The sequence below is a fragment of the Desmodus rotundus genome, chromosome 2 (genome assembly GCF_022682495.2).
Source record: "Desmodus rotundus isolate HL8 chromosome 2, HLdesRot8A.1, whole genome shotgun sequence".
NCBI lineage: Eukaryota > Metazoa > Chordata > Mammalia > Chiroptera > Phyllostomidae > Desmodus > Desmodus rotundus.
This window is the reverse complement of record NC_071388.1, coordinates 102,319,889-102,342,775: the sequence shown is the minus strand read 5'-3', so window position 1 is coordinate 102,342,775 and position 22,887 is coordinate 102,319,889. Positions and strand designations below refer to the sequence as shown.

General features: G+C 45.0%; 1 protein-coding gene across 6 annotated transcripts in view; it reads left to right on the top strand.

Moving 5' to 3' along the window:
* Positions 1-22,887, top strand: part of SLC12A8 (solute carrier family 12 member 8) — a 159,700-nt gene that overhangs the window by 109,837 nt on the left and 26,976 nt on the right. For all 6 annotated transcript variants that reach the window (XM_024577885.4, XM_024577886.2, XM_024577887.2 and 3 more), the window contains 3 exons: positions 8,248-8,335; positions 9,859-9,946; positions 16,813-16,959. In XM_024577885.4, the coding sequence (XP_024433653.2) occupies positions 8,248-8,335; positions 9,859-9,946; positions 16,813-16,959 (323 nt within the window). The remainder of the gene's footprint in view (positions 1-8,247; positions 8,336-9,858; positions 9,947-16,812; positions 16,960-22,887) is intronic.

Genomic DNA, 22,887 nt, shown 5'->3' with positions numbered 1-22,887 from the left:
GGCGCAGAACAGTGCTTTGGAACTGGTGACGGACACCTGTGGGTAAACTCCTGTGTCATACTGATTATAACCGACAAGTTCAGCCTTCTCCTGGGGGAGGTAACCCAAATTAATCGTGCACTTACCCTGTTTTAAAAAAAGGAAATCCAAGAAAAGCATGGGTGTGAGAATGAAATGGAGAGACTGTAGGAGGCAGTGTGAAGAACACCGACTGCAGATCAGGAAACTTGCAGACCGTGCTGGGTCTGCTAGCAATTAGCGAACAACTGGGGCAGAATCGCTTCTCCTCCTGGGTCTCGGTTTCCTCATCTGAGGAAATAAAAGATTGGAGGTCATCTTTATGACACCTTTCAGCTCTAAGAATCATTGATTCTAGATAGGCATTTAAAAAAATTTTAGGAACCCTGCTGAGAAAAGTGCAAAGATCAAATAATAATTTCAAAATGGACACTTAGTGTTCCTCAAGCTATGTTCCATAATACTAATAATGAATAAAGTATGTTATTTTTTAAGTGTTCAATGGTCAAAATAAGTTTTGAGGAACACTGTGCTACATTAGTCTTCTTAGAGATGGACAATGAGATTGGCCTATTACAGGCCCTTGTAAGCCCAGCGGTAAAACCTCGCTAAGCTTCTGGTAAAACATCTGGACACTAATGCTCTGGGAAATGGCATCTGTTCTATGACACCCACCCTAAATCTAGCTCTAACATTAACAACAGTATTTTTTAATTGCACCAGAAGCAGGAAGAAAGCAAGCTAGAGAATTTTTATAACCTTTGACAAACATGGGCAAAACATACTGAATCAAAAGAATTTTTTCTAGATTTAACTGGCAAGCAAGACATTTTGAATTCACCAGAACTAGAGGTCGTCTGCTCAAGACTTGGGGAGTCTGAAATTCTGGAAGCGGCAGCCACAATATGCCAGCCAACCTAACACAAGTCACAGGTCACCCACGTCACCCCAGCAAGAGTCGCCCACGAGGTTTCCCGTCTGGAATGCAGGTTGCTTCCATTTCCTTGTGTCTGGTGCTTTGTGTCTGTGGAACTGACTACCTACTTTCTGGATTTTGTCTCAAAACCCAGTTTTCTGGCTGTTTGGGTCTGGCCCATTCCTGAGGGTGGCCTGTGTCAGTGCCAGTGCCCTCTCCTCCCACTGGCCAGGATCCCAGTGTACCCCACACCAGGCCAGTGAGTAGGACCTATAATCAAAAGTTGGGTCATGGACTGTGTAGGGGATTATGGCGGTGAAGACAAGGGCATTGTTATGAATACAGAACCCGTTTGGAAGCAGGAATCAGGGTTAATCGATCATTTCCCTGGATTAAAGCATATATTATAGAAGCAGAGTTTTGTAGATCTTCATTTATTAACTTTTGTAAGTGACCAGAAGGAAGGCATACAAAATGACATGGCAAACTTTAGGCGATACTAAAATGGCAAAGAATAAATAGCAGTAGGTAGTCTTGCAAAGCTGAATGAATTGCCAGGGCTTGGGGGCAGAGTGAGGCTGTCGCAGTGGGAGCTGATGTGGGCGGGCAGCTGGGAACACTGGCAGAGGGTCAGCCCTGGGGACACCCATGGAGGGGTAGCGATGAAGTTAGTGGGTCTAGTGGTCAGGTAAACATGGAGATTTGGCCAGGGATACCCTTGGCACCAGATTGTTCTAGCCCTTGAGCAGAGCCTCAGCGATGGGACCTAGTCCCAAGGTCACTGGTCAGAGTAAGGCAGGCCCTGGGCATGTCTTTTTGATCCAAGTAAGTCTTGCACATGATAAAAAATACGATAGTACAGAGGTGCTTATGATGTGTAGCAAGTCTCCTCCAACCCCTCACTACTCCAAGTTCCCCTCCATAGGGAAGACCACTTATAACCTGTCAGCCCTTCAGAGTCACCTGTATATCACCAAGCCTCATGCCTGCACCTGTGCCTCGATTAATCGAAGTCAGGTACGTATGCTCTACTGACTCCGTGCTGAGCTATAAGAGAATTTAGTTTCCTTACATGTTCATCCACTTTCCGATTTTTGAGAGTTATATTTTAGTTTTTAGTTCTTTTTTGTTACCTTTATAACTTTAAATAATCTACTTAAATTTCTGTTATTTTATCAGTTCTAGGCTGCATCCCTTCACTTTTTATTGTTGGTGCGGGAAATTGAGAGTCTGTGTAGTGTTTTAAGATTGGTGTATTAGAGTCACATTTTTTTACAAGGAATACTTTAGTTATTTCAAGGGAATCTGCATAATCCTCTTATATTTGTGTTTTAGACCACTATCAGGGAAACCATAACAAGTTATCAGCAGGTGAGTGAACAAAATCCCATGAAGACTGTAGTTTAAAACTTAAAGTGAACAAACACATTTTCTCTCTCTCTCTCTCACACACACACACACACACACACACACACTCAAATCTATTTTAAAAATTTTTGTCTTAAGCTTACAAGTCCACAATCTTTGTAACTTAAAAGACAAACTGCTCAATACTTTTGGAAATTTCTTTGCCTCTCTTAGCAAACACTTAGATACTCCCTTTTGGGGTGAGAAGATATAGAATAAGTATAGAGTTAACTTAAAATGTATTGCAACTGTCTATAAATATTTTCTAGTCTTTTCCTTATCTACCTAACACATTTAATGGTTATCTCTCCATTTAAGTTTTCTTATTAAACTAACAGAAGGTTGTAACATTCAAGCTAGTCCTGAGGGAAAAATCGTGGAACTTAAGTTTTGTTTTCCACACCGCTACAACAAAAACAGTAGTGCTCTTTCTCTTCCCTCTGCTTATCTTCCCTCTTTCCACTTCCTAATACTGGTTAGCTATAGCTTCACCAAGGCACATAATTTTTGTATTCTATTTTGTAGCTATAGTTATGTCCTCTGTGCTTTGTCCATAGGTCAAATTTTAGAAGTTAAAAGCAGTAGACATATATACCATTGTGACTATGTAGCTGTTGTTCATCGATGAGCACAGTAGTGGGCTAGAATTCCATTCCTTTTGCTGTGATTATAATGAGTTCTTTGTGCTGCTTAGGGGAAAATGTTCCTAATATCATGGCCAAATGGGTTGATTTTTCTTAAATTTCATTCATTGTTTAAAATCATGTCACCTTTTCGTTTGCTTCATATTTAGACCTCGATTTTCTTATTTACTTTCCCTGGAGTTTCAATAAACCTTCTTTTTTCTTCTTTTAAATATATATTAAACATATCCTTAAAATCATTCAGTTGGTTAACTGTACTGTCCATTGTGTTGACCCCAGTTTTTTCCAGAGGCTTCTCTCTTGGGATCTGCACCCTTTAGCTTCAATCCCTGTAGGCTTCTCTGCTGTTCAGCTGTTATTCTGGGACTTTACTCCATTCCTGAGTTATTACCACTGTTCTCTTAGTCTCATGTTTCCCCCCGTTATGGTTTATATCCTCATTTTGCTGGAGTACATGCTTTAGTATCTTCCTCAGAAGTGGAGGTAACTTTTAGGAGCCCTTGTTTGCTTACCTTCACTTTCACTTAATTGGTAATCTGGTTAAATTTCTGGTTTCAAAATAATTTTTCTTCAGAATTTTAAAATCAGTGCTCCATTGTTTTCTAGCATTCAGTGTTGCTGATGAGAAGTCTGATCCCATTCTAATTTTTGTTCCCTTGTCTAAGTGTTCAGTTTTTATCTTTGAAAATACTTAGAATTTCTCCTGATGCATTTAGATATGGAAGTGTGTTTTGGTTCTTTGTGTTGTCTACTTTATGGATTATATCAACGTGAAGACTTGTGTCTTCTTCAGTTTGAAGACATTTATTTCTATTAGTTATCTGGTTATCATATTAGTTTGTTTTCTCTGTTTGATCTTTCTGGATCTCCTATTAGTTGGGTATTGTAACTCCAAGATTTCTCTTCTATTATATTCTTTTATTTTTGTTTTTATTTTTAAATGTATTTTATTGATTATGCTATTACAGTTGTCCCATTTTTTTCTCCCCTTTATGCCCCTCTGCCCTGCAGCCGCCTCCCACCAGCCTTCCCTGCCCCCCCTTAGTTCATATCCATGGGTCCTACAAATGAGTTTTTTTGCTTCTCCATTTCCTATACTATTCTTAACTTCCCTATGTCTATTTTGTACCTACCATTTATGCTTCTTATTCCCTGTACCTTTTCCCCCACTCTCGCCTCTCCCCTAACCCACTGATAACCCTCCAAGTCATCTCCATTTCTGTGATTCTGTTCCTGTTCCAGTTGTTTGCTTAGTTCATTTTTGGTTTTGTTTTTTTTAAATTCGGTTGTTAATAGTTGTGAATTTGTTGTCATTTTACTACTCATAGTTTTGACCTTCCTTTTCTTAGATAAGTCCCTTTAACATTTCATATAATAATGGCTCGGTGATGATGAATTCCTTTAACTTGACCTTATCTGGGAAGCACTTTATCTGCCTTTCCATTCTAAATGATAGCTTTGCTGGATAGAGTAATCTTGGAGGTAGGTCCTTGCCTTTCATGACTTGGAATACTTCTTTCCAGCCCCTTCCTGCCTGCAAGGTTTCTTTTGAGAAATCAGCTGATAGACTTATGGGAACGCCTTTGTAGGTAACTCTCTCCTTTTCTCTTGCTGCTTTTACAATTCTCTCCTTCTGTTTAATCTTGGGTAATGTAATTATGATGTGCCTTGGTGTGTGCTTCCTTGGGTCCAACTTCTTTGGGTCTCTGAGCTTCCTGGACTTCTTGGAAATCTATTTCCTTTGCCAGATTAGGTAAGTTCTCCTTCATTACTTTTTCAGACGAGATTGGGTATATACAGGGTGGCATGGCTGTAGATTCTGTCATTATTTTTTCAAATAAGTTTTCAATTTCTTGCTCTTGCTCTTCTCTAACCCCTATGATTCAGATGTTGTAACATTTAAACTTGTCCCAGAGGTTCCTAAGCCTCTCCTCATTTTTTTGAATTCTTGTTTCTTCATTCTGTTCTGGTTGAATGTTTATTTCTCCCTTCTGCTCCAAATCATTGATTTGAATCCCCTTCCCTTCACTGTTGTTTCCCTGTACATTTTTCTTTATTTCACTTTTCACAGCCTTCACTTCTTCCTCTATTTTGTGACCATCCACAGGCATTTCTGTGAGCATCCTGATTACCAGTGTTTTGAACTGTGCATCTGATAGGCTGGCTATCTCTTCATCAGTTAGTTCTGTTTTGGGGGCTCTGATCTGTTCTTTCATTTGGGCCATATTTCTTTGTCTCAACACGGCCTGTTTTGTTGTAAGGGGCGGGGCCTTAGGTATTCACCAGGGCGGGGCAACCCACTTTGCTGTGTTGTGGCACTGTGTGTGGGGGAGAGGTCTGACGGGGAACAATGCCACTTGCTCAGCTCTTGCCCAGCTTTTAGTCACTTCCCCTGTTTCCCGCAAGCAAATTGGGCCCTTCTAGTGCTGATTCCCGGGTAGGTGTGTTTGTGTACATTCTATGAACCCATGGGCTTCTCCAACGAACTATCCTGTGAGTCTGGTAGTTTCTCCCGCCCCTGCAACCTCCACAGCTTTTTACAGCCAGAGATTTTGAGGCTTTATTTCCCTGCACTGGAACCCTGGGTTGCGTGGTCTGTCTTGATCCCCAGTTGTTCCTCCCAGTTTATCTGCACATGAATGTGGGAACACCAAGTCCATCAGCCACTGTCTCACCCGCCCCAGTCTCAAGCCACAGCCTTGTTGTGTGTCCTCTCCACTCAGGCTGCCCATCTCTGCCCCTTCTACCGGTCTGAATGAATGTTTCTTCTTTAACTCCTTGGTTGTTGGACTTCCATACAGTTCAATTTTCTGGCAGTTATGGTTGTTTTTTGTTTTTAAATTTGTTGTTGCCCTTCTTTTGGTTGTTCGAGGAGGCAAAGTGTATCTCCCTACACCTCCATCTTGGCCTGAAGGCCTCTGATATTATATTCTTTGCTTAAATTTTCTACCCCTTTATCTCTCTGTTTTAAGTTCTAGTGTATTTACTTAACTTTATCTTTTAGATCTTTGTTGCATTTTTAATTTTAGTGATCATGTTTTTAATTTCCCAAGCTTTTTCTGGTGTTTGGATTATTTTTTGTTTTGCATGGCAACTTTCTTTATGGATAGAATATTCTTCTTGGATGTGTCTGGAGCTACTAGTCAGTGTTTACTTCAAAATTCTCTTCTGTATCCTGCTTCTTATGTTTCTTCCAGCCCAGGTTGTTCTATTTTTATCACGCATGTATTTATGTGTTTGTTCCTGGTTTTTATCATACAGCTGGCAGTCTTTGGTTGCTGGCGTGGATTCCCTGCTGTAGTGTGTATGGGTCAGTTTTCCCGGTGGGGCTCCCTCTTCATGGGAAAGCAGACTGCAGCACATTTGTGGGAATGGCTGGTTCTGAGGAGGGCTTCATTTGGAGCACAAACATCCACACCAGCAGTCCTGATTTTCCTCGGGCAGTGTATTCAAATCCTCTAGAGAAGCATTCCAAAACTTCCTGTTCCTTCCCTTTTACTCTTTATCATTTCATTATCTGCATTTTTTGTGTTCCAGACATTTTCAGGAACCTTTCATCTACTTAAGACTCCCCCTCCCAGTCCTCTTTGCTTGTAGGCATGTATCCATTTCCCCCCTTTCCTGCTGTTTTAATAGGATCTTGGGAGGGAGGGGAACCAGAGAAAAGAAAATGTCTCTAAAATGCTATTTTAAACAAAAAGCTCTTTAAAAATTATTTTTTCCTTATTTCAAAATTATTACTGTAGAAAACTGAGAAAATATAGATAAGTAATAAAATGAAAATAGATGTTTTTATCATCACCCAGAAATAACCTTGTCAACATTTTAAAACATGTTCTCATCCTTTTTGCTCTATTTATGGTTTTTTTTACAGTGGGATCATACCAAACGTTTTGTTTTCTAATATGCCTCTGAAAATGAAACAATAGCTTTTTAAATATCTCTCCATTTCACAACATATTCCTGAAAATATTGGGAGACCTGGTATTTATTGAAAGATGTATCATCACTGATTTAGCCAATCCGTTATTTTTAGATATTAGATTGTTTCTAGTTTTCACTATTATAAAAAAGCACTTATAGACATTTTTGGCTAACTTTTGACTCATATCCTTGAGTATTCACTTAGGATAAAATCCTAGGAGTAGAATTGCTGGGTCCAGCATTCAGGGCACTCTCTGAAACAGCCCCATTTTAACTTTCTGGCGCCAAGCTTTCACTTCACACCACTTCTCTTGAGCTTCTGTAGTACTAACTGCAGAGACATCACGAGCATAACATTTGGAGTCAGACAGACTGGGGTTGAATCACAGCTTTTGCCGCTTAGTAAATGTGTGACTTTAGGCTATTTTAATTAACCTCTTTGAGCACTAGTTTCCTTTTCCATAAAACGGGGGAAATAATTCTACCTTTCTGATATTGTTGTGAGGATTAAACAAGATAAAAGTGCACGTACAGCACTTAGCACAGGCCCTGTCAGGTCGAAAGTGCTCACAAATCCATGATGATGGGGTTAGACCTTTCCTTCCCCGAAGCCTCTGCAAATCTTGCTTCAAGGCCACGTTGCAGATGTACCCACCCTCTAGGAGGCTTTCCTGACCAGGGCTGGTAGAGCTCTTGTGGGCTGGACCTGCATTTGGTGTTTAGAACAGATTGCTTGTAGCTTCCCTCTGTGTGTGTATATGGACAGAGGTGAGCAACACACCCGCCCCCCACCATCGCTAACTACTTTTTAATTGGGGAATAGCAGTGATGATGTGACTCAGGGTTGGTAGCATCAGGGTTGTTCTTTGGAGTTTGTTCAGAGCCCTTTGGCAGTTCAGGCAGTTTGAATGTGGCCTCTGGCTCTGACTGTTGGGTGGGACTTGCCTGTAGACACCTGAACCCCAGTGTAGATGGAGAGCAGCAGAGGCAAGGAACTCTGCTTGACCAGTGGAAGGCAGCACTCAGTATGTGGCCTTCGGACCTTTGTGCAGCCTGCCAGATGCCTCCCTTGCCCTCATTACTTTGCACTGAGCTGTGAGAGGATTTTGTAGCTGGTAGGGCTTTCCTCAGCATTTAGCAACACACAACAGTCCCTTTCATGCCTGTGGATGCCTCCCAGTTGCCAGGGGAGATTGAGACGCAAGGTTTACAGAGCTGCAGATGGGAAGGCTTGCCAAGGGGGGGCTTCCAGGAGCAACTCCCACCCTCCCACAGGAGGGGACCCGAGAGGAGAAAGTGATTCCCTGCTCACCCCTCTACCATATGGATGTCTTTCAGGAGTCATGGCCGGCTTCAACATGGGGGGTGACCTCAGGGAGCCCACTGCCAGCATCCCCCTGGGCTCCCTAGCAGCTGTTGGCATCTCGTAAGTTCCCCGCATTGGCAATCAGCTGGAGAGAGGAAGAGAAAACTCCAGGCAAAAGAGGGAGGGGATTGTTGCCTTTGTTCCAATAGTACCCCGAGTCTGACCAATCTACTTCATATTCCAACCCTCTTTTTAACATTCAGTGGGCTGGAAAATTCAAGTCTGGCAGGTTCAGATGAGTGCCCTTTCATACCCCCTGCCTGGGAATGCAGGGCAAAGTGTCACTAACACAGATCCAATCCTTTCTTTCCTTTTTTTCCCTTTCTCCCACCTCTCCCCCTCCCCACCCGCATTTTGAACTTGGGGATTTTTTAACCATTTAGTTTCCAGGACCCTTGGAAGGAGCATAAAGATGAAGGGTTTTCCAATGAGATTCAGATTTGTGTTTCAGCCGTGACACTGCCTGGCTGTGTGACTTTGGGCCATTTACTTAGTTCTCAGAGCCTCCTTTTTCTTTTCTGTAAAATGTGGACAGCGAAAACATGTGGGCCTCTTAAGCTGTGGATATTGTGTGTAAAAACACATAGTAGGGACTTAAAGACTGGCCCTTCTTCCCCCAGCTAGCCTCCCAGCACCATCCCCAGGCTGTCCTGGATTTTAGGTCACACTGTGCTACCCACATGAGCAGGCTGGGTCGCCTTGGGTCTGTTTCTGGCCTTCTAGAATCTTTTGATTTTCTTGTTGTACCCTGAGAAAAAGCTCCTCTGCCTTCACTGGTTAGGTGTGAAAGGCAATGAGATCACAGATGTGACAATGCCTTGAAAAGTTAAAAGTGCCTGCATTATTTTCATTGTGATATTTATAAATATTAACATATGTATTTCTCAAATGCTGAATTTGCTCTTAGCCAGGCACACAGCACCAGTCCGTTTTATGCTAATCAGGACAATTAATCAAGTTGGGAAGAAAATGAAGCCAATGGAGAGAGAGTTGGGAGTTGGGAAGGAAGTAAAGAAAGAACTCTGTTTTGGTTTTGGTCATAGCTGGGAGGTCCCAGGAGGAACCTCTGGCCCATCTTCTCACTGCCAGGGTTGGAATGAGGCCACAGGGGTCACAGGACTTGTTCCAGGTCACAGGGTATCTGGGGGTAGAGCCTGGCCACTGCAGGCCAGATGCAGTCTGTTCTGGAAGCCAAGGAACGGCAGGACTTACAGGCCTGAATGATCATCAACTTGTTCTTGTGGAACGAAGGGGTGGGGGCTGCTGGTAGACTCTGGCCTGAGTCCTGGCAACCAGGAGGCCAGCTGGGCCTCCCTCCCCCACCTCCAATGTCCTTTGTGTATTTTTCTACTTTACTGCAAAAAAGGAGAAGAAACAATGATGCTTTCTTTTTGCTAAGAAAATGTAAGGAGAAAGAGTATGAAGGTGCCTCCCAGATGAACTGGGGAGTCTGCACAACCAGCCTTTCTCTTTCCTTCGAGTCAGGTCCTCGTGGGAACCGGAAGGCCGCATGGGGTGGGTTGGGATGGAGTTGGCTGAGGTGGGGGCAGCTCTGCTCTGCTCTGCTGTTGGGTGTTTTGCAGGTGGTTTCTGTACCTCGTCTTTGTCTTCCTGCTCGGTGCCGTCTGCACCCGAGAGGCCCTTCGCTATGACTTCCTGATAGCTGAAAAGGTGGGTGAGTCCTGCACTAACCCAAGGGCTCCACGTGCCGGGTCATTTGTTCCCATCAACAAATGGCTGCCTGCCCTTTGCAGTCCTGCCTAGGAATCCATATACTCTTGGCCCAGGACAGAAGGGTGGGGGACAAAAACGTGGAAAAGGTACAGGCTCTTCTTACAGAACAGAATGTGTTTACCTGAAATCCCCAGCTCAACCAGCCCTTTATTTTGGCCAATAGCCTCAACTTGCCACCCTGAGCAGAAAGTGCTGCTCACAAGAAGCAGGTAAGAAGGAGGACGCTGGTGGATATCAAGAGGGTGGCAATGTTGGGGGGAGGAGGTGGAGGAAGCCCAGTGAGAGCCTGGGGGAGGCAGGGCAGGAGGCCCCCTTGTCCTCTGAGAACCCTGACCCTTCAGGCTCTCCACACCCTGCCAGGTAGATTTGGCTGTAAGATCTTTGTTTCAAGATGAACATCCTGCCCTGAGAAGATTAGCAAATTCCTCACATTCCACAGCCGCCCCTGAGCAGGCTAGAGGTCCTGTGATGGTCAAGGATACTCCCTGGCATCTCTGGAACCCAGAGGAATAAGAATGCCTGACACTCTTCTGGAAATCCCCCCCAACTCCTAGCTTCTCTTAAGTTCCTGGAGGGAAAATAGACCCTGAGATTTCTGTCATTTATCAGAGAAATATAATAGGCATCGAGATTTTCTTAGTTAACTCCTGAGTATCACTGCTCATACTTAAGGAGAAATTACCATCTTCTCTTGGTGAGGCCTTGCTGATCTTCAGGAGTGGGTGGGTGGGGGCACTGCTGGGGCAACCCCAGAGCAGGAAACTCTAGCTTACTTTTCAGAGCTACATTTGGGCTTGGTTTACACACTAGCACAGGCTTCTTTTTACAGCACATAGACGCTGATGTAACGGTGATATTTGTTTTCAGGGGTCATGACCTTTCCTTGGAGGTGGGTTTTGAAAGGGGCAGCAGTTGGTAATGAGAGCACTGACACCCACCTTCCAGTGCCCAAGGTCTTAGACCCCCAACCAGCAAGGTTTGCTCTCAGGGGAGGAATCCATGGCCCTCACTTGTGCTTATGTTCCTGCTTTCATCTTGAATTTCATCTCCCAGAGGCCTTTTCTCTCACTGCAGAATGAAAAGCTTGGCTGCATTAGAGGAATGAAAGGCCTCGGGGAGTAGCAGGTCCTCTGACCCAGGAACTGCCGCTGCTGTCTGCGCCTTGCCAGGGGCCAGCTACCTCTGCCTGCCTCCAAGCCTGGTTCCTTTCTAGTGAATCCCCTCCCAGAGGACCTTTCAACCACCAGAAATTCTGATCCGGATGGAATGAGGCAAATTATCCTCTGGGCTAGGAATCCTCTGTCCTGCTTTGCAAGGAAGCTAAGAATGGGTGTGGAGTGGGGGGCAGGCAGCCTGAATTTAAGGAAGGCCACAGCAGTAAGAGAGTAAGAACATCTCCATGAATAGCACAGGAAGGCGTCGGTGGGTGGCAATTCCACTGCTAATAGTGGAAATCCATGGGGTGGGTTTGGGGGGCTTGGGAATGCCACTTGTCTTGGACCATGAAACAGGTGGGCAAGTACTTGGCCGATTGGAGGCACGTGCTAAGCCGTGCCTGGCAATGATATGTGGGGATGTCATCATGCACACATGGGGATGAGAAGCGGAGAGGCAGTTTTGGGAGAGGATGTAAGACTGCTTCCTGCAATGGAGTTGTAAAGCATAGAAAGGAAGAAGAGGTACTATTCTTGGTTCTCAGTAGCCGATGGGCGGGTGCAACAATAACCAGGCAACTCCAAAAGAGCAGTGCCCTGGTGTGCCCAGGACCATGTAGGATTTTCCCCTCAAAGCCTTGAACCTTGGCTTTTCCCTTTCCTACTCTCCAGTGTCCCTCCTTGGGACTGACTCAGCTGTAATAGCAGGTACTATAATCAGTCAGTAAGTTGGGTCACACACAATTTTACTAACAGTCCCGGACAACAGGAAAGAGCAGTGTATAGAAGTCGGAAGGTATAAGTTCCCAGTCTTATGTGGTCACTTGATACAACCTACCTACCACCACGAAGCGGTTTTAATGAACTGTTCATCTGGGCTTCACATCTTACCTGTGGCCTCAGTTGTGAGCCTGTCCATCTCGGAGCTTTCCTGAGTTCAGAGGAAGCCAGGCCTCTTCAGTCTGGTCCAGATGGTCTCACCTCTGGCACAGACCAGGCCCCTGGTGCTGGGTCTCACAAACTCCTCTATGCGCTTGTCTTTCTCTTGGCTGCATTCTGCCTGAACAGTTACCTTCAGTGGCTGCTGGCTGCGCTGGACTCCTTTCCACTGGCCTGTAGCTGCTCCGTTCATCTGTATCTTTCTGGGTTTCCTGCAGCTTCTCTGATGTATTTCTTATTATTTGGCTTCCTGGTCCACACTTTCTCTAATTTTCCTTTTAGCCTTATATCCCTGCCCCACTGGAACTTTATCCTGGCTCTCAGGTGTCCGTCTTGGTAATGTGCTTTCTAACGAATCTCAAGTACCGCGTGGGCGGTGGCTCTGAGGTAATCTCTGTATAAAGCACAATACCTGGTACAGGGTAGGTGCTTATTAAATTTTGACTCCCTTCCACACCCCTTATGGGGGATACCCTTACAGATGGGACACATTGGGAGGGGCATATTTTTTTTTGTATGAACCCAACATATTTAATTGAATAGAAAAAGCTAAAAAGTCAATCCCAATATTATTCAGTTACAAAAAGGAATAATGTAAAGAGTGGGTACTAGTAGGGGTAAAGTTAAATATATTACATGATTGTTTCAGAATAAACTTGTACAAAGTCCAGGAAAAAACCTGGTTTTTAATACATCAAAAAGACTAGGTCCTCTAGGAACCCTGGGGCTTGCTAACTAGCAGAGTAAGAACAGAGTAATAAAGTACCCCAAAACATATTTATTAAAAACGAGGTATCCCACAGAGTAAACTCTAATCGTTCTTGGCTGTGACAGTCGTGGTGTCACATGTTCACAGTCACGCGTGGGAAGACAGGGCAGGCAGGGCCGGTGGTTGGTGAGTGAGCCCAGCCAGCTGTCCTCGCCACCCACCGCGGACACAGCGCTGCCTCTGAGGAAGGAAGCCAACTTTACTTCCTTACCAAAAATGGCTATCAAATGAGAGAGGAAAATGTGACTGCAGGTTGAGATGTTGGTCAGTTTGTTTAGTGAGGACAGTACTAGAAAACTCTGGCCTATAGAAGTATGATGCGAAAGGAAACTAGGCAACTATTGAGACATTGCCGTTTAATAAATTTGAGGTTGTAAGGGTTTCCCTCGATAATGTCAAGGGGCCAAGGAATTAGATGAGTCAGAATGAGCACCCTGCAAACGACTTCAAGTTCAATCCTTTGAGGGCAGGGGGGGCAGCCAATGGATTGGTGGGATCTCCTACTGACTACAGCTCAAATGAGAGTGGGGACAAGAGACCAAGAGCAGAGAGATGGAATTAATGATTTTCTCCAGTACTTCCTGTAGAAATAAATTAGTGTAGTTCACACCCCAGATAATATTTTGGGAAGAGAGAGAGGTTTTTGTGGCAGTTCAAACAAGCATAGGACAGAAAGGCAGCTTTTTTCTTAAAAAAGATCATCTGCTCAAATAAAGTCTCATTTCCACTTCCACTGGCAGTTAGCAAGTTTCCAGTCCCATGAGATTAGAGAAAGCGATTAAGCTCTGCAAGGGCTGGAAGCGAACCTGTGTGGTTTATGGATGTGCTTACAAAGACTTGCTCTGTGCCTAGCCCTGTGCCAGCTGTATAACTTGTCCTCAGCCAATGCCCCCTCACGGATGGATGCGTTACAGAAAGGAAGAGAAAGAGTTCAGGTGGGAAAGAGATGAAAAGTAATTTTTTTATAACTTATTCAGACATCAGGACCAACATGTCACTTATTTTTCAGAAAGCTGACTGCTTAGTAGTTTTATGTAAAAGACTGGCAAGCGAACAGACCATTGTAAACACACTGACAAACTGGGAGTCACTGTACCTAGACAATGCCCCGCCGGGCCTCAGCCCAAGGGCTCTGCAGGGACCCCAGGGAGTGTTTGTGGGAAGGCCGGCTGCGGCTGCATGTCACTGCATCGTGGCCTCCGAGTGCCAGAGGCTCATCAAGTTCCTGAGGTCAGTCCCAGCACCAGAAGGCCACTGGAATAGAAGGGCAGTCTCATTTCCATTCTGAGTAAATGAATAGGCTTTGTATAAAAAAACATTCTAAATACAAATATGTGTAACTTTTGGGTAAGAAGCAGTGAAATTTCTGCAGGGAGATTGCGTGCCTGACTGGTCTGGAGATTCTGCAAGGGGAGAATGCAGAGGAACACAGGGTCCTGCACCCTGTGGTTCTCGCCCCGGCTACACATCGGAGCCCCTGCAGTGCTTTCGAAAAGCCAGTGATGTCTGTGCCCCCTCCACAGTGACTGAATCTCTGCGGTGATTCTCATGTATAGCCAGAGTGGAGAGCTATTGAGTTAGATTCTCAAAGCGCATTTGATGAAATTTTATCGCATAATCTGTGTATTTTTAAAATCAGTCAGCATAGGATGCAATTGGGAGCAAAGAGAGAAACAAAGCTAATAGATGCATGGTCGCATCTCAGGGTGGATCGAGGATTGGTAATGGGACCAGTCCACCTAACACTGTGTAAGAATCACAGTGAAGTCGTGAGACTTCGTGAACTCAGCAGGTACTTGCTGGGCCCCGTTTGCCAGACTCTGTCAGGTGCAGCAGGCGGAGGGCCGGATGTGTGAGACACGGCCCCGCCCCTACGGAGCTTGTGGTGCATGGGCAAGAGAAGCCATGAGCATGACTGTCTATACCACGGGGTTACAATAAATTACACCAGGGTAGAAAATGACAAATGCCATCAGCGCACACAAAAAGAATGTAATGACATTAATTTCTTCTAGTAATGAAACAGTAAGTGAAGGTTTAGGGGTGGGACAAACATAAGAAACCTGTGACACTGGAGAAACAGGGAAGATTCATTGGGGGTAAGATGAGGTAATGCATCTTCGGAAAAATAACCCACACTGAATTGAGGACAAGGTAGGCTCTGTAGTTGGCCTTAGTCATGTTCATTAAACCTCTGGCCTCACTGTCCATTTGGAGGTTATTCCACTTATGTGTGGTCTTAAAGGAGTGAGCCCCATTTAATATTACAGCAGCCCAAATGACTAGACCCTCTCTTGCCTGTCCTCCGTGGTTCCGGTAGGGCATGTAACCTAAGCTCGGCCCATCGATGCTTCAGTTGTAACGCATGAAGCAAATATAAAGGAATGGCGGGAATTCTTCCACAGGGCACCCGAGGGGTGGTAGCATCCTGGTCAAACGGCTCTTGTTCAAGAGCCCGGTGCACCTCCAGGCCTGGGGCATGCCCTTTCCCAAGCCTGGTCTTTCAGCCTCTTGATGGTTCTGTGAACCTCCAGTGTCCTACAGATATATTCTTTAAAAAAGTATTTCCCATCAAGAATCATGGTGGATACAGGGTTCTTGTGATAATTTATGAACCAGGAAAGAGGTCTAACCAGGGGCTGATGTTCTGTGTAGTTTGATGTCATTGACGTGGTGCTTCATAAGCAAGAAAGTTAAAAGTATGGGATCGGGTGAATCTTCATGGAGAAGGGGTCAGGGGAGAAACTGAAAATGAAATCCAACCCATCTTAGTCATTGAGCAAATGAGCACTTGGAATAAATAGTTCTGGTGACTGTGCCCAAGGTAAAGTACAATGGAGAAGGGCATCTCAAATAATTAAGAAAACAGAGAGATTTCCCTGTGGACCCAGGTCAGGAGGGCGAGGTGGACTCATGACGGACAGCCTGTGACACAGCTGCATGGCTGGCAGCACTCGTCTTTTACAAGTTGACACCAAGCAGGACAACTATGCTCTCTCTTACTCTATCTGTTGGTGCCCTGTGGGCCATATGAGTCATGGATCTCATTCATTCATTCATTCATTCATTCATTCAGCATTTATTGTTCCGTGTTGGAACCAAGTACACCAGGATAAATGAGAAATGAAGCCAGTAGAGGAGACAGTGCACTAGGTGTCCCCAATCTCATGTTGAGGCACTGTAGGGCCCAAGGCACAACCATTGTTTTGAGGGGGTTAGGGATGGCCGCATGGAGAAGGGGAGGTTTGTGATGAGTCTTGAAGCACAATTGGGAGTTTAGCAGCCAATTAGTAGACTAAAAGTGTGGGCAGAGGGTTCCAGCAGGCAGGGAAATGGTGCTGACACAGACTCTGAGTGTTCAGGGTAGAGGGCTCGGGAGGGCACAGGCCGGGGAAGGCCTCATATGTCAGGGCAGTGGGGAGCCATTGACATTTTTGCAGCAGGGGCGTTAATGAGCAGTTTTGAGTTTAGGGGGTCACTGTGGCGGAGGCTTGGGGATGATTCAGCGTGGGCACTGTGTAGAGGCGGGAGGCCAGTGAGCATTGCTGCTGGCCAGTGTTTCTCAAAGCGTAGTCCCCAGACCCTCGGCAGCAGCGGTGCCTGGAACTTGGAAATCCAAATTCCTGGGCCCTGCCCCAGACCTACTGAGTCAGAAACTCAGTCGTACCCAGAATCGGTTTTCACAGGCCCTTTGGAGGAGTTGGTGCACACTGGATTTGAGAACCTGTGTGGAGTCCAGACAAGATGTGAAGCTGACCCGAACTGAGATGGGGGCAGTGCTGATGAAGTGGGTGGGGCTGATACCAGGAATATGTCTAAAAGGTTAAATACAGAGGATTTAGGCTTAGATGGGATGCAGCTGGGTGGGTACCAAGGGGGGCGGGCAGAAAGGGACAGAAGCAGGGTCTAGTACTGGGTAATGGAACTGCTTCCTCATGCAGGTGTCCCTGGTGGGCTTCCTGTTCCTTTTGGGCTTGTACATCTCATCCCTGGCTTCCTGCATGGGAGGCCTATACGGGGCCCCCCGGATCCTGCAGTGCATTGCCCAAGAGAAAGTGATTCCCGCACTGGCCTGTCTGGGGCAAGGGGTAAGTGACCTGTGTTTTGACAAATGTCCATTTTGCTGATTGTTGGTGAACAAATTGCTTAAGGCTTTCTGATTAGAGCCACTGGTCAAGTCTTCCAGGGCGGGAGAGACAAGGGTGCAGAGATCATTTCTCTCATCCCGTCCTCTGGCTGCCTTAGGCTGGGGCCAGTTGGACGAAGCGCCTGCCAGCGTTACAGCCACCCAGGGCCCCAGCACTGGGTTAGCTAACTGTCATAGAAACATCTTGGGCCCTACACAGAGGGAAAGGGAGAAACACCTCCTTTAATAACAGTAAATTCAGGGTCCGTGGGGAGGAGGGGTGCTGGTCCTTGTGATTCTAACTCTGTCCTCAAGGTCACCTTCTGTTTGGGGTTGCTTTACGATCATTTCCCACACCTCTGGTCCCTGGGCTCTCTATTAATCATCATGGCCCAAACCTTAACTGATCGAGTACAGCTTGGTTGAGCCACAGAATGATCAAATGAGACATTCCTAAAATTGAGGGGATGATAAGAGAGAAATAAAGAGAACCCCACTCTCTGGTAATGTGGTTTGCAGGCTACAGTTCATTTCTGCCTTGTCAGAGCACCACGGAGGCCCTCCCCAACACCTCGCCCAGCCCGAGCCTCCCTCTGGGTTAGGGCCACGTGGCTGCAAGCCATGCTTAGTTCTCCCTTCACCTTCCTCCACTCGTTACCCATCGGTCAGCATAGGGTGCGGAGAAGTAATGACTATCATCTCTGCCTTCCATGTGGTTTACACCTTTATTTTATTTTACTATCATTTATTAGGTAATATATACACAGGGCTTAAAACTAAAAGTGATGTAAGAGGTATATACTGGGAATTTTTTCTCCTATCATGAATCGTTTTATTTCTTTCCCTGACTACACCCATGCCCTATTTATAGCTGCTTTTAATGAATCCTTCTCTAATTTTATACAAAGACTGAGATTCACATATTTGTTATATACTTTGCTTTTATTCATTTAATACAGCTTAGAAGTCTATCTTTTCATATGGATGTAGAGAGAATTTCCTCATTATTTTTTATCATGAAGATACATATACCGCAGCTCATTTAACCAGTTCCCTTCTCAATGACACGTGTGCTGCTTCCAGTAGACAGAGCTACAGAGAACAACCTGTGTGTGTGCATGTGTGTGCATATGATTTTGTGACGCAGGCACCAGCCTGCAGTGTCTGCGACGTTGTGGCTGAGACGAGACAAATTCACACGGACTACCGAGTCCTGTGGAAGAAAAAGGTGGGCACAGCCACTCTCTCAAGCAGAGAGCACCTCGGAGCACCTCAGCCACTCTCTCAAGAGAAGAGTGCCCCAGCCCTTGCCTTGACAGGCTTTTATTGCTTTTCTGGGCACATTACATTGAGGAGGGTCCTCATTTACTATGCATAGGTTCACTTTAGGTGGTTACCTTTTACGGAAAACAAAAGAGAGGATGTTGCTGATTACATCAAAAAAGAAGGATATTTGCAAATGTAAAGGGAAAAGTGGTTGAACTGGTTACATTCATCCTTGGAAGGTTTAGCATAGATTTTAGGGAGTTACTTTGAAGATACAAAGTAAACATTTACTGCCTCAATTCAGAGTGAGGGAGTGTCAGCAAAAAGCAAGTCTCAAAGCAGCCTAGGTACAATGCAGGCCTGATTCCCCATGGGAGAACCTATCTGTGGGTGTGGGTCCTGTGTGCTGGACCTCGCTTTCCACTGGCTTTTCTGAGTGGGAGCTAGGCCCAGGCCACACAGAATGGTCTCCTGTATTTTCCCCCTTGTTTTTTGTTAGGACTGCTATAGATCCCACAAAGCTTGCTACTTGCTGGTCTCTCACATGACCCTGGGAAAATAATTTGCAAATGCGTCAAAGTACACAGAGCATTATTATAATCAGTAAGCAACCAGCTACTCCAAAGACCCACATTCTCAGATTAAACCCATCAATCATTGTCAGGGAGTAATGATCAAACAATAGATAACATTCGAAGAACTATGAGGGCTTATTTAGAGTTAGGGTCAGATGGCTAAAAGGCCATAAAACTTTGGGGAAACAAGCTCATTTCAGGCTTGGACCCTTATCATTTAAATTGAGGGTATTAGCAAAGCAGGTTTCACAGGATTTTATGCATTTTTTCTGAGGTCTGATTGCCCCAGGGAACCCGCCCTTTCCAGCACAGGGCCTCACCCACCTCTGGCATTGTTTCAAGCTTAGGTTGAGCAGGGGAAGTAAGGCAGCCAAGAGATTAGGAGACTTCTTGCAGACAGAATGAGGACTCAAGCTATATCAAAGCTGAGGGGGGAGGGTCCATTACCCCCTTTTTTATAGCCCCACAAGTCCTTCCCGGATGGCCCCCTCATGACCGTGCCTGTCTTAGGTCATCACTTCCTTAAGGAATCTTACCCATCATTGGCTAACCGGTCATGCAATGGAGGTCAGACAGGGTAAAGAAGGCAGAGGTGGTGCCCCTGCCAGGGAGATAAGCTTTGTCTCCTCAGTGGCTTAGGGTTCCAAGGTCTCTCACTCAGCCTTAGCCATAGTGGGTTACAGCTTCTGAAACCAGGCAGGGTGGTTCCCAACAATTTTGTATATGTGCCGATATATCCATAGGATACATTTTCATGAGTGGGTTTGCTAGGTCAAAGGGTGAATGCATTTTTAATTTTAATAGATATTGCCAAAACACCTTCCATGGGATTTGTATCATTTTGTACTTCTACCGTATTGTACTTCAGCAGTATACAACAGTTCCTGCTTCCTCACAGCCAGTACCACTCTTAGACTTGGACCAAAATACCTTGCTTTATAGGAAGGACTCTGTTCTGGTTCTTAGGGTAAGAAGGTCATGTGGCCAAGGGGACATGCCCACCTGGATCCCATGCACCTTGGAATTCCCTGCCCAGCTGTCCTCTAGCTCACATCCAAGGTCTACAGGGGCCACTTCCCTGGGCCTGTTCTCTCTGGGGCCAGGGTATGGGCTGGGAGTCCCCATGTGGGTGTGAGGTCCCTCACAGCATGGTCTGGGGAGGGAAGGGGCATGGGCTGTGAGCTGGAGGCTGCCCACGGCCATCCTCCGGTGGGGAACTCTGACGAGTGCGAGAGTTCTAAACCAGCCTTCCCATTATCCCGGTGGTGTGTTTGCCAAGAAAAGATAAAACAGATTTGATTTAACAGCTTATTACCTTGGGTTATAATTGTAGATATTTAGACATAGGGTGCTTGGGCCGCCATTTGCACTCTTGCCCCAGGCATCACAGTGTTAGCAATGAACTTGCCCACAGCTCATTGTTAAATGGGAATTTTTGCCATTGTTCAGGGAGATGGTGAGAAATGGTTAGGATACTTGGCGTTTGTCTTACTATTTTTTTCAATTTAAAAAAAGGCTTTAATTATTTATTTTTCAGAGAGAAAGGAAGGGAGAAAGAGAGGGAGAGGAACATCGATTGGTTGCCTCTCACAGGCCCTCAGTGGGGGACCTGGCCCTCACCCAGACATTGGTCCTGGCCAGGAATCAAACTGGCTACCTTTCAGTTAGCAGGCTGGTGCTTATCCACTGAGCCGCACCAGCCAGGGCTGTATTAGTCTTATTATGATTGAGGTGGAACATCATTTCCTCAAAGAGTCATTTATTTGTTTGTTTGTTTTTTCCTGTGATTGTTGGTCTTTTTATTCTCAATGGCTAGAAGCCTTTCTTTGTTAGGGACATTAATTTTTGTTATACGTATTACAAATATTTTCTCCAACTTGTTAGTTGCTTTTTAACCTTAAAACCTTTTTTTCAAATCTTCTTTACATATGATTAAATTTTATTAGCACTTTTTTACAGGGAAGAGAAGAAACTTTAAAAAATTTTTTGAGATTTATTCACTATACAGAAAAAGTTATAAAAACCATAAGAACAGTTTAAAAACTAACTGTGAAGTGAACACCTTTACAGCCTCCCCCGAGAGCACTGCCAGCCTGGACGCCGCCCTCCACATGCCTCTCTGGTTCATGCCCCAGCCCTCTGGCTGTGGGAGCTATTGTCCTGGCTTCTGTGATAATAATATTCTTTACTTTCTTGGTTGTTTGCTCAGGAGTTGACAAAGTTTTTCTGAAAAGGGCCAAACTGTAAATATTTTAGGTTTCCCAGGCCCTACGGTCTCTGTCTCAACTGTACTCCGTCATTGTAGCTCAAAAGTTGGCACAGAGAACACCCATGGGACAAGTGTGTCTGTGTTCTAATAGGACTTTATTTCTGGGGCACTGAAATGTGAATTTCATGTAATTTTCATGTGTCACAGAAATAGTACTCTTCTTTTGATTCCCACCTCCACCCCCCCTGCCCGCCTGGCTGTTTAAAAATATAAAACCACCCGTAGGTTTTGGGCACATATGACCAGATGGTGGCCAGATCGGGCCCAGGGGTCACAGTTTGCCAGCTCCTGGTTTACTCCATATGTATCTCTAAACAATGATTTAATTTTGTCTGTTTTTTAACTTTATGTAAGTGTGGCATGCTTCTTTCAGTCAACGTCATGATCATGAGATTCATCCCTACACGGCATTCCTCATTTGTTACAGTTTATTCATGCGTTGTGCTGTCGACGGACATTGGGGCCTTCCGTCCGGGACTCTTGCAGACAGCGCAGCCAGCGCTGCTGTGCTGTGGGCGGGGCACCTGTGGGGTCTTCCAGGCCACCTGCTCACCAGTGCAACTGCTGGGCTGTAAGGTCTGCATATCCTCTCTTACCAGAGAACACCAAAACCTTTTTCCAAAGTAGTTGTATTAATTCTCTCAGCAGCGGATAAGCATTCCTGTTTCCCTATGTCCTTGCTAATACTTGATAATATCAGACTTGATATTTGCCAAGCTTGTGAGTGGTTAGTGATATCTCGCTATGGCTTTAATTTGCATTTTCCTGATATAATGAGATTGGGCATCTTTATTGTTTCATAGGCATTCTTTTGCTCTTCTTTTTAGTGGGTTATCTATTTCTAAGTGTTTTGTGGGGATTTCTTTTGGTATATTTTTTCTGACCCTTTGTCAGTTACACGAGGTGGGCAAAAATAGTTTACAGTTGTGAATATGGGAAACACATAGGTTATTCGTGTATTATTACTTACTAATTATTGTATTATTTGTATTACAACTGTAAACCTACTTTTGCCCACCCCTATATGTTTACAAATATCTCTTCCCATTCTGTGGCTTGCCTTTTCATTCCTTCAGGGTGTCTGTTGGTGAACAGAGGTTCACGCTTGAGGAATCTGTCTCTTTACAACCGCCCTCATCACAGTCCCGCCTGGGCTGCTAGCATCTCCTTCAGCACACCTGGGACCCTCCTTTTAAGTTCTTTTTAGTTTCTGACGATTTACTTTATTCTTAGTAGTTTTATTGTTAGAATATGCTAAAGAATTGTAGCTGTACCAAAAAATATAATTCTCAAAAACAATAAAAGTGTAATTTTTACTTTCTTTTTTTAAAAAGATTATTACTCTAAGGTTCTAGGGAAGGTATTTCAGGTCAATAGGGGCTCTGATCCTCAGGGACTCAGGCTGATGATGATTTGCTATCTTCACCCAGTGACTTCATAGGTTGCTCTCTATCCCAGCCCTCAGTAACGGGGCGCACCTGGAGGAACACACGTGGGAGGTCCCCGGGCAGATCTGGAAGTGGCTTATATGCCTGACCTTCACATTCCAGAGTGCTGTCAGCAAAGGAGGTGGTTAGATCCTGTGTGTATCCTGAGGGTAAATTCTTACACTGTTTGCTAATGAAAAATGAGAAAATGAGAAGAAGCATCAAGAATTTTCCTTGACTGAGCAACTTGAAAGATGCATTGCTGTTTTCTGAGCTGAAAGACTGAAGAAGGAGTAGATTTGAAGAGCAGGAGATTGGGGGAGCAGCAATCTGATTTTAGACACATTCGGTCT